Source organism: Pterocles gutturalis, unplaced genomic scaffold (genome assembly GCF_000699245.1).
Source record: "Pterocles gutturalis isolate BGI_N339 unplaced genomic scaffold, ASM69924v1 scaffold52770, whole genome shotgun sequence".
NCBI lineage: Eukaryota > Metazoa > Chordata > Aves > Pterocliformes > Pteroclidae > Pterocles > Pterocles gutturalis.
In genome coordinates this window covers 3,158-14,728 of record NW_010145335.1, presented here as the reverse complement: position 1 = coordinate 14,728, position 11,571 = coordinate 3,158, and the positions used below count along the sequence as shown (strand labels likewise).

General features: G+C 37.7%; 1 protein-coding gene across 1 annotated transcript in view; it reads left to right on the top strand.

The window, feature by feature from the left end:
- Nucleotides 1-882: 882 nt before the first annotated feature.
- Nucleotides 883-11,571, top strand: part of SULT4A1 (sulfotransferase family 4A, member 1) — a gene marked incomplete at its 5' end in the record, with an annotated part of 12,009 nt that continues 1,320 nt past the window's right edge. The window contains 5 exons of the mRNA XM_010085330.1: nt 883-1,013; nt 2,419-2,499; nt 2,629-2,755; nt 6,081-6,175; nt 7,637-7,775. Coding sequence (XP_010083632.1) covers nt 883-1,013; nt 2,419-2,499; nt 2,629-2,755; nt 6,081-6,175; nt 7,637-7,775 — 573 coding nt within the window. The remainder of the gene's footprint in view (nt 1,014-2,418; nt 2,500-2,628; nt 2,756-6,080; nt 6,176-7,636; nt 7,776-11,571) is intronic.

Here is an 11,571-nt window from a genome sequence, read left to right as displayed (position 1 = left end):
TTGTTATCTAAGCTGTGGAGTCCCTTCCCTCCTCGCTCATTTTGGTCTCTCCTCATTCTCTTCCTCCATCACACCAAAAGCCCAAGCCTTTCTCTTCATAAGACTCTGTCAAATATCTCAGAACCTTTGTTTGCCTGTTTTGAGTATTTCCTACCTGCCTGAAGGTAAAGTAATTTGAAATAGTTGCTCTGTTCAAACATCTATTTAGAATACCTATTAATTTTCCAAAGTGCAGTCATTAAGGCTATAACATCTAATGGTTGCTTTGTAAATGTCCTTGTACTGAAGAGAGATACGTAATTGGGGCCTCTAAAGCTTATGACTAAGTTGCTATGCATTGATGCGTTCAATTGTTTATCCAGTCCATAAAGTTTAACCCACAACAAATGTGGAGGTATAAATAGACTCTGAAATCATTGCATAACAGTAGAATTGCCTACAATTTAGCACAGAGGACACTGGCAGTCTCCCAGTATGGCTGCTAATGCGTTTTGTGAACTTGGTTGATCTCAGTTTGCCTCAATTTTTTCATTTCTAAAATTGAAATAGTAGTATTTGCCTAGCTAACATTCACAGTGGTAAAACTTTTTTAAAAAATGCTTTCCAATTCACAGGTAAAATGATTGTGAGACAGAAACATATTTAAATTATTACTGAAGGAAAATCTCAGGTCTTTTATGTGAAAGGAGACCTTCATGTGTTTAAAATAAAACTAAGGGAGCAGACTTACTACATTAAAACAGTACTTACAGACTTAGTTCACAACAGACTGTTAAGGACAAAAGTTATCATTATTTCCATGTCTAGGTCTCCCTTCATATGCTTCTGTTTAGATAAGAACTGTAATACAATCTGTTCTCTTTCATTGTTTGGTTTGTGCAGGCACAGGCTTGCTACAGGAAGTGGTATATCTAGTGAGTCAGGGAGCTGATCCAGATGAGATTGGACTAATGAATATAGATGAACAACTTCCAGTCCTAGAGTACCCTCAGCCTGGTCTGGACATCATCAAGGTACAATTTATTGCAAAGAAAGTCTTTCAGCATTTGGATATCTTTTTCCTTGGTTCCATATTTATCACTTCATTTCATCCCGTGTCCTTTTCCTTTTCATCACTGGACCTGCTCGGTTTGTTGGAATCATTTGGAGTATTATTAGGTTATTTTAAAGTTTCTTTTATTAAGCTTTATTACACTCTAATGCTTTAGATGTTTCTCCATGTCCTAAATATCTTGGCAGTGGGTTTCCTGAATAAAAATTCCAGGCCTCCCTTGCTTATGTAAACAGAAGCTGCCCAAATGAGGCAGATTTGCTTTGATCCCTTCCCTGAATTTGCGAAAGAGGAACTACAAATACAGAGATCTATGGATCTGTAGACCCACTGCTCTGAATTTACACATGAAATACTTAGAGACCCAGGATCTGTGGATCTACAGACTCTGTAGGTATAGCTTGAGAGAGTTTGGAATATTCTGCATGAAATTACTTCCGCACTACTAAGAATCACTCAGACACTAGTGGTATGGCATGTAAATGTGATCTTGTCGTTGCTGTAACTACTTCTGGTATAGACATATCTTTGAATGATTAGACAAAATACTGGGCTCCATCCTATAACAGCTACAGTGCGTGTTGAATTGAGCTAGCTAAGGCTGGCACAGATGGATTTAAGCTGCCTCTGGTGGATGACAAGTGTAGCATCAGCCTACTTTAGGCTGAGAGTATTTAGGGGTCAGAGGTTGCTTTTCTTTTTCATCTATGTGATGCCTAATCCAATGAGACTTCAGTGCTACCTTGTCGCAAATAAGTGGTGGCAATAGGGAGAGTTTTAGTTTGAGATTATACATTGTTACCTATACTATGTGCTAGCAACTTGATCCAATATGGATTTATGCAGTTTTTAACTACTGGAATATTATTTGTGTCATAAGACGATTTTGTCTCAAATTATAGAAAAATTCTCTTGTTTGAAATATGTTCACATACTCAGATAAATCTTTGTATTGTCTGGGCCTAATTCTGAGGATAAAATAAATGGCAAGAGTAAAATTTTGAAGTGAAGAAGTTAGGGGTAGGGTTTTCAGAGCTTTAAATATATTTAAAGGAATTTCAGAAGAAGCATCACTGGGAACAAAGTTAGCTTGATACTAAGAATCTTCAACTATTACACTCTTCTTGAGAAGGTCCTACAAATGAAAGTATTCTGAAAACAGAAGGAGGGAAGAAACAACAACAAACACCAACACCTCATCAAGCCTTTTGATATTTAAAAACCAGACGTAACTCCCTGTTAATTTAAAAAGTGAATTTATGATGTGACTCAGTACAGTAAGGGACTTCAAGTATGCCAGTTCAGGACAGCTCAGGATGTGCCAAAAACTAATGCACAATAAGAAATGTTTGTCTGCTTTATTCTAGGAACTGACATCTCCTCGCCTTATAAAAAGCCACCTACCATATCGGTTTTTGCCTTCAGACCTCCATAATGGCAATTCAAAGGTAAAAATGAAATGTAATCATGTTTGCTGAAGTATATCATCAGCAGTTGTTTCAGTGTTGTGGGAAACCAGGGAGGGGAAGGCTTTCAATAAGGTGATTTTTTTTTTTTCTTCCCCCTCCCCATCACAGGTAATATACATGGCTCGCAACCCCAAAGACCTGGTGGTGTCTTATTACCAGTTTCACCGTTCCCTAAGGACCATGAGCTACAGAGGAACATTTCAGGAGTTCTGCAGAAGGTTTATGAATGACAAGTGTAAGGAGCTGTTCTCTCTGCACATGCTGTTACACATTTATTTTCATCTCTGCATTCCTTCTGCAAGTACAGAAATGAACTGGATAAAGGTGCATTTGTTTTGCATATACAGCAAGGAGGTTGCTACAGAGTGCTGCATAGACTTAGATTTGTCCATGCAAACTACGGCCATGCCTTGCAAATAATTGCCTTACTATATTTGACCCCACGGGCTCAGCAGTGTTCCACTTATCTCAGGCAAAACCTGGTCTACTCTTTTAAAACAGTTTGCGAGGTACCAAGTACCTTGTGAAAAGTGGTGAATACTCCCAGCTTCATTTGATTTCAGTTGTCCGTCACTGTTAGCTACTTTGCAGGAGTCTTTCTGTTCCTCAAGGGGTTTTTTTTCTGATAATTCCTTTAATATTTTTATTTCATCCAGAAACTCAAGGTTTGTCCCTTTCAAGTTATGAGGTAATGCACAAAAATCTCTAGTTTGCATGAGAATGATCTGGAGTACCTCAGTAAGTTGAAGTGAGCCCCTATAAGAAGGGAGTTGCAGGCTGCTACTTTCTGAAAAATACACCCCTGTGATAAGAATACAATAATCTGCTTTACAACAGCTCATCAGCTGCTCACCCTGTAACTCCTTTGAGCAGGGCCTGTTTCATGACATACCCACCCATTGTGTTCTCACTCTGTAGCTTAAGTACTTAAGTAGCTCCATTGCACTAGCTCAGTAAATTTACAGGCAGGACAAACCCTATGTTCTCACATAACTGTCTGCCACTGGGCTTTTTGCCAATGGATTGCCACACTTTCTAGGCAGTAAGAGGAAAAAGCTCTACTGCCTTCTGTCTCTCTATGGAATCTTCTCTATGATACCTTAATGAGACACTAAGAATTCACCTTGTGCTCTGAGAGCAGGATCTCCTCTAGATCCAGTGCAGCAAACTTTCCTTCAACCTGGAATTCAGAGGAGTTGATGCTAAAGGAGCTGTATAATACTAAAAGGAAGAAAAAAAGTAAAATCCTACCAGTGGAGGTTATTTAACATGCCTTAAAAACCTTTGCTACTTTCTTTCATGTTTGTGCAGGGAGGGTAAATACTCTCCTTCTGTTCCAGCCCACCTTCAGCTTTGTCTTTTGCCTTCCCTGAAAACTGGATGTTTGTCTGTAGCCCATGATCAGGAACTTCTAGACTAGAGATACATGACACATTAGGATGTCTTCTAAGATAGGAGGAAGGTTCTGTACTCTTTTTCATGTAACAATCCCAGGAGTTATTTATATCTTCATCTTACGGTAGCTAGCTGATTTATCACAACGTTCCCAGAGTCAGTAAAACATTGCAGCATGTTCTGTGTCCATAATTGTACAAACGGAGTGCTTTGTAATACAGTAAATTTAGCATTTAGCTAAATGTTTGCATCTCATGGAAGCAATGCAGCAGCAAAAAAAAAAAAACCCAACTGTATAAGAAGTCAAAGTAGTGCTAGAGGGAGAAGAACTTAGCCCAAATTACACAATCCTACTCTTTTTTACCCCTCCTTATACTTGTCTGTCTTGAAACAAATTCTGTGCATGTTAGCTGTATTGCTTGAAAGCATACGGTTGGATGCGGGTTAGTCTTCAATGTGCTAATTCTTTGGTATTATCATTTAAAGATTATGGGAGTTTCTTATGTAAAACATAGGTAAACTCTGCTGACATAATCTTAGTGGACTCTTTACTGTACCATTAAGAGCAGTTAGGAACACTTTTTACGTGACTGGTGTGTTACCCTCATGTGTGAATTTCTTTAGAATTGTATGGAATGGGAATAACAAAAATGGAATTTTCCCAATACCTTTATAAAAATGGAAAATGAGGTCAGCTGATTAAAACAATTTTCCTATTAAACTGACCACTTTGTCCATTGAAAATGTTCCAGTTATCAAAATGAAACAACTATTTTTCAAAGGGAAAGGTGGCTTGAAAATATGAAACTAAAAAGTTTATTTTTCTATAGCTGCTTTGCTGAAAAGATAAAATTGACCAAAAAAATATTGTGAAAGAATGTGAAAAACAGCTCACTATATTTGCTTAATTCCTGCCTTGATTATCCAAAATATTTTGGGGGAATTTATCACTACTACCAAATAAATATGCAGAGTGCATTTCTCTTTGAGTTGTCTTTCTGGTAATACTGTCAGCAAAATACATTCTCTAAATAACAAATGCTAGTGTCTGGACCTCTGCTAGACACACACAAATTGACTGAAATCACTGCAGATGTGGACTTTGTCAGAGAAGTGGAAGAGGAGAGGTTTTAGGGGGATGGTTAAGATTTCCAGTAGCCACTGTCTGAGCAGTGTTGGGAGCACAGGCCTTCACAGCGTAGCACTTCAACTTCTCTTCAAGTTCTAAACCCCCCACGGTAGATATAGGGAACTGCAGACAAGCTACTGGTAGTATGCAGGAGGTAGGATGCATAAGCTTTTCATTATTGGCAACCCTGAACACTTGGACTGCTCACAGTTTGTGATATATGGGGAGTACTCTATCTCAACATTCTAAGGTTTTGGGAGCACTCAACATCCCAGGGGCATCTGGTGGTAGTCTAGACTTATTGTGTAATGGAGATAACTGATAACAGCATAACTGAAACCGTGTTCTGGCTTATCTACAGAAGTTGTGTGTCAGTGTTCGGAAAATAACAATAGAAGGGAACAGGTCTTAGATTTTAGCAGGGAGGCAAAAGATGTAATGATAAAGAGAATATTCTGTCAGTACATCCCAAGTTTTTAGGAATGACCATGAAGCATTTTTATAGGTCTGTTTCCTCACTACTTCTTTAATTAAGAAAGGACAGAGGTTGTTATCAATTATTTGTCTGTAATAGAGGATGCTCTATGGAACTTTCCACAAATGCTGTATCTAGCTTCTAAGTGAAGGAGGCTGCAGTGGGATATATTAATTGCAGGAATTCACACAGGTTGGAGCCACTGAAAATTTGCCTTCTGCAAAGCTATCTGTAATTTTTATTTTGGCTCAATTTCCGTTCAATAGTTGGGTGTTATTAATACTGAGCTTCAAGATATCCATCATGAAATATAGTGGCATTTTTAGTTGAACATTTTGTCTTTATGGTAAGTTAGTTCTTTTAAATATTCCAAACTGATAGAAAAGCTCTTTTAACTAAGTTCCTTGCTGTGCATGGCAAAGGGTCAAAACCAGACACAGTTCTCCTGGGGCTCTGAACCACTCCAGTTAATTTATTTTTCTGCCTTTTTTTTTCTTTTTTGAGGAGGGATTAATAACAAAAGTATTAATTTTCCTCATGCCAATCATATTGTCTTTGTAGTAGGATATGGTTCGTGGTTTGAACATGTGCAAGAGTTTTGGGAACATCACATGGATGCCAATGTGCTTTTTCTGAAGTACGAAGATATGCATAAGGTAGGTTAGATGTGGCAAACAGGCAGTTTACGTTTAGCATCATAGTGTGTAAAATATATAAAGTACAAAATTTGCTTCTTTTGTCCATATTTGGGCTCCCTAACATCTAATATGTTTTTTAAAGCACTGTCATTCAATAACTTCTGTGGACATCAGCAGTTTGTTAAACCTAGTCATTTAGTCGGGAATCTGCCTGCATCTGTAGTCACTAAACTACTCACAGAGAAGGCAGAGATGTGTAACTGTTCGGTGCTTGCTACACTCAGCCCTGCCGATTCATTTAAAAGAAATGTCTTGGTGTGTGTGCTGTATTAATGAGAACAAAACTATATCATCAGTGTTTTGTCCTATATATTTGGCATTTATTCTGATTATTTGGTTGTTCTTACTGTCTTCTTGTGACATTGTGAAACAATGTTGAAAACAGTTAGGAATGATCATGTAGTATAAGGTGAACATAATTATTGGGTCCTTACAGTATGCTGGCTAATAAATCCACTTTATTTTTAATCTAAAATTTAGTGAAAATACTACATAGAATAGTGGTTTTCATTTCCTATTGCAATAATATATTTTTTAGAATTAATGAAAAGACTTCAAAATGTTTCTTTGCCTGGACAATTAATGCAAACATAGGAAAAACCCAGCTCCTATCTCTAAACCTACAAAAGGGCAAAATCAGCATAGAACTCAGTAAAGCTGAGTATATTGTAATTTCAGCTTTATTGAACCTTCTGATGAGGTGGGGTGCTAAAAGATGTAACGCAATCAGAATAATTAAAAAAAAAAAAGAAATTATTTCAAACCCGTGATTTTGATAATGAGATATTCCTAGTGTGCTCACTGAGGGGTGCTGCTGAAAGGTGGTGGCGTTGCAGTATCTTTCTGCTTCCTGATAAACATTGCTGTTTTGTCCTTGCAACTCCAGAAGTCTTACTCATACTGAGGAATGCTGGAGTTCTGGATATATAAATTAATGACTGCTTTTCTCAGAGACCACCTCATGTAGGGCTAGATAGAGCCTTTCCATCTACATGAATGCAGTCCCAGAAGCAAACAATGAAGGAAGATCTGTTCTAACATTTGTAGTAATTTATTTTACCAAGATCAAAATCGAAGTAGCTTTTAGTTGCTCCAAAATACAGGGGTATTCCAAAGTGATCAGTTAAGGGTGTGGTGTTGTCTGAAGTGGGAAGCACCACAATTACTTTACAGTACCCTGCCCTAATATTTGAAGGGATGAGCTTACATGATTGCTTTCTCTTCCAGCCTGTCTTACCCTAATTACTTGGAATGTGTTTATTTTCAGCAAATTGGAAGGTGGCAAAATTTTAAGGCAGTGGTGTTTCTACAACTTTTGCATTTGTATTTTTCATGCTCATCAGGATATAACTCATTTTGAAATAAACTCATTTTAAAAGGTCACTTAAAATAAACTATTTTTTAAATACTCTCTTGCAGGACCTAGCGACAATGGTTGAGCAACTGGTGAGGTTCTTAGGAGTTTCTTATGACAAAGCACAGTTGGAATCCATGGTGGAACACTGTCATCAGCTCATTGATCAGTGCTGTAATGCAGAAGCACTTCCTGTTGGCAGGGGTATGTTCAAAACCCACAGTAAAGCTCTTATTGTGGAGACTGCGAGAAGCAACTGGCAACTTAGTAACCTCCAGGGTGTGTTAAGATGTTGGCAAAATATTGCTATTTAAATGATGGTGCAATTTTGGGGTTGGTTTCTTTTGAAATAAACTTAGGTGGAAGTGACTGAAAAGGACAGAAACAATCAAAAGATCAACAGTGTATATTCAACACCATGCAAACCACTCTGTTAGAGTCTTTGGCTTACTTCAATGGATTGAGCTATTCGTGCTGAGAAGACTACACTGCTCCTCTGACCTTTGGCATGTCAAAGCCCATACAATTTCATACAGTTTGTCCTGGCCCATGCCCTTGTGTTTGTCAGATTTTCTAGGATAGCAGACAATTCCGACTTGAAGGCATCAAATGACCAGGAGCTGTAGTTTTCCTCATGGGCTTTTTCTTTTCATTGTCTACCTCAGCTGTTTAAAATGTGTTTAGCCTCTAGATGTTTATTCTGGTGAGGTCTTTCTCTAGGAACCTGAAGTGCCCTTTAAACTGATGATACATCTGTCCTTTGATAATATCAAGATATCAAGTCCTTTCTCAGTCTTCCTTCTGATAAGCACAAGAGAGTGATCTGTAAGTCACTCTCAAATTATTTTCTGTAGGCTGCTTTACAGCACTTAACCTTTCTTTTTAAAAATGAGGGCATAAGATCAAGATGGAGAATTCTTACGTCAGCCTCACAAATGCCTTATCCAGACATAAAATCACTATCCACTGATTTAATCCAGTTTTAAGTGGAACTTTCTCTCCCTCTCATGTTTGTCCATCCATGGCCACGTTAGCACTTTTTGCTACAGCGTCATACATGAAGCATGTGTTATTTATCATGACTACAAAGTCTTTTCAGAGGAACTAATTTGCAGGTTCTCGTCCCTTACTCAGGGAGCATGACCTGAATACTTTGTTCTTAGGTTTCTGTGTAGGAGCCCTTTACATACTACCCCTCTCAAACAACCTTCTTGTTATCTGTGGATTTTATCAGCTGTAGCTTTTACAATTATTTTCAAATCTCTGATGCAAATACTGAATATTGTCAGACCTTCTTGACTATTAATTCTATTAGGCAGTTGTTTGTTCATTTATTATGCATTTTGTTGACATTATATAGTTCTATTGAAAAACACTAAAGTCACATGCCTTACAAAAGTCTATTGTATCTTTGCATTCACCTTTAATCAGTCAAACTGCAATCTTACCAACACTCAGTCAGGTTTGTTTGAGAGCAAGTTTGCTTTCCCATGAAAATAGGTTCACTACTATTCTACATAACCTTTGCGTCTTTCTTGGCAGAGCCTTGTGCTAGCTTTCCATTAGTCAGCTCAGACTGTTGTCAGACTAACTGACCTAGGATAACTTGACATTTCAGAATGTCATACAATCATAGAATGGTTTGGGTTGGAAGGGACCTTACATACTTGGAAAAAGACATTGCTCACACCTTCTTGCTTTTATCTGTGACTTTGCATACCTAGTATGGAAAGGCTCTTAGTACATTATGTAGGGGCTGTACACTCCAGTTATTACAGTAGGACCTAGAAGCCAGATTCCTATGGGCAGTTCTCTGTCATAACTGTGGTACAGCACATCTTTTTGGCCAAGTTCACTTATGTTATGGTAAATTATGACTTCTTGAAATGCATATCTCAAGTTTGCTGGCTTGAAGTAAAATTCCAGTGAAGACAAAGCAGTTTATAGTTTCACTGAAGGACGTAATATATTCCCTATAGTTTCTGCTAGAGTCTCCACTCGATGGTGTGTTTTCATGCTCTTAGTTATCTTGCTTTCAGCTCCCATCCTACCTTCCCCTTACTACTTCAAACTGAAAATTCAGCATGTAATACAACTTTGTATCTTGTGTGAAAAAAACAGACCATCTAATTTGCAGTAGGTTTTTATGGCACATTGCCTAACTGATTACCAGCCCACTCCTCTTCTATGAAGACAAGATCACAAAATAATGAGTCTGCTAAGACACCCTGAGAGCCTTGGATAAAGTGTTCTGTGTCGGTGCAAGATTTTACAAACAACAGAGCTGCATTCTGCTCCATTGGCTTGCATGTAACTGGGAAACCTAGGTTTATTCCTAACTTCCACAATCTGGAGATCTGTGGAGAAGCAGCACTGCTACATGCTATTCAAAGCCCAAATCCCCCCTCCTTGTCCAGTGAAAGACAGAAAGGCAGTTGTGAAAGTAAGGTGAGGTTGTCATAGAAGAGAAAAGAGCTGCTGGCGAGACCTTCCACAGGCGGAAGGGTCAGCTACTGTCTCTGCTGGCCAGTTCATCTCCATGCAGATAAAGAGGATGATGCCCAGTTTTACTGCATGCACCATTCTGTATGTGGTGGTAGTGTTCGTTGCACTGTACTGGAGCCTGCAAACCCTCAGTCAAGGGTCAGAGCCTCTTATTTATACAGTCTACAAATCTTTCAAAAAGAAGCCTCCATTTTGTAATAGAGAAGGAAGGGAGCTACAGCAGTTAATGTAATATTTTGTCATTTGTTCACTGTGTGCTTTTTATTAAAAATTTCCTTATTTTAAATTTCTTTTGTTTGCTGTCTCTGGCTTTTACAGTATTTTGTTACTTCCAAATGCAGCTTCATTAACAGTGCTTTGTTCCTTCTCTGTTCGTTTCTGTGACAAAGAATGGTGGCAATAACATGACAGCTTATTGTAATTTATTTCAAATATTTTAATTTGTCATTAGTTACATTTAATTTATTATTTTGCTTTATTTTAGTTCTTCAATTTTTTTTTTCTTTTAGCACATTGATCTTTACTCTGAAGATAACCCTGAGCTGCTGTGAAAGCAGAACTATGATTAGATATGTTACTTACATTTGACTCTTATCACATCATAATTTACACAGTTGCATGATTCAAATCATAAACCAGGTGGGTGACTTTTTGACAAGCTATCAATTCATATGGTAAAAAAAAAAAAAAGATGTTACAAATGATCCACTGTGTCCTTTATAAAATTTGTCATTTGTCTATACATGTTGTTAGGGAGATTCAGAAATAAAAGGCTTATCTTTCCCAAGCAGAGGAGGAAAATGTTTTACTGTGGATATTGAAAGAGAAATACAGGCTTTTATGTATCATGCTGTATTTTATGCAATTATAGTTGCCAGAGCAAAACTGAAATCAGTATCAGATGTTTATGATTGCAGGTGTTTTCTTAATGGGTTTTTTTTTGGTACAGGAGGAATTTGATTAAAACAATAAATGATGCATTTTCAGTCAGTTTCAGTTTCTGTTGCTCTTTGGATCCTGAAAACAAACCAGAATGCTATCATGCTTTGAAGAGTTATAGGAAAATCCTGAACTCATAAAGTGGCCCTTGCCACACATACTACCCCATCATGTTAATATGTAATTTGTAGATGTTTCAGACAGTTTTGTCTTTGGAGTCAATTATAGAGTTGCTGCACAAAAGCAATGGTAATTAAATTAAATGGGTATTCTTCTTATGCATCAAATGCATAATTAAGCTCCCTGCATGTAGTTTTGTTCTTGCTGTTATGATTAAACTCACTGGTAGTACAGTCCCAATTCTCCTTTCATTTATTCCTGTTGAACAAGCCTGGATTTTGTCCTTATTTATATCCAACATAAATGAGAAGAGAATTGGCCTCTCACTCTGGTTACTCCATAGTGATTATTCACCAGCAAGTAATCCTGGCTGACTTTTTGTCAAATAAATTTTGGACTGTAGTGAAACAGTGGTTAAAGGGGCCACAGCCTTTGA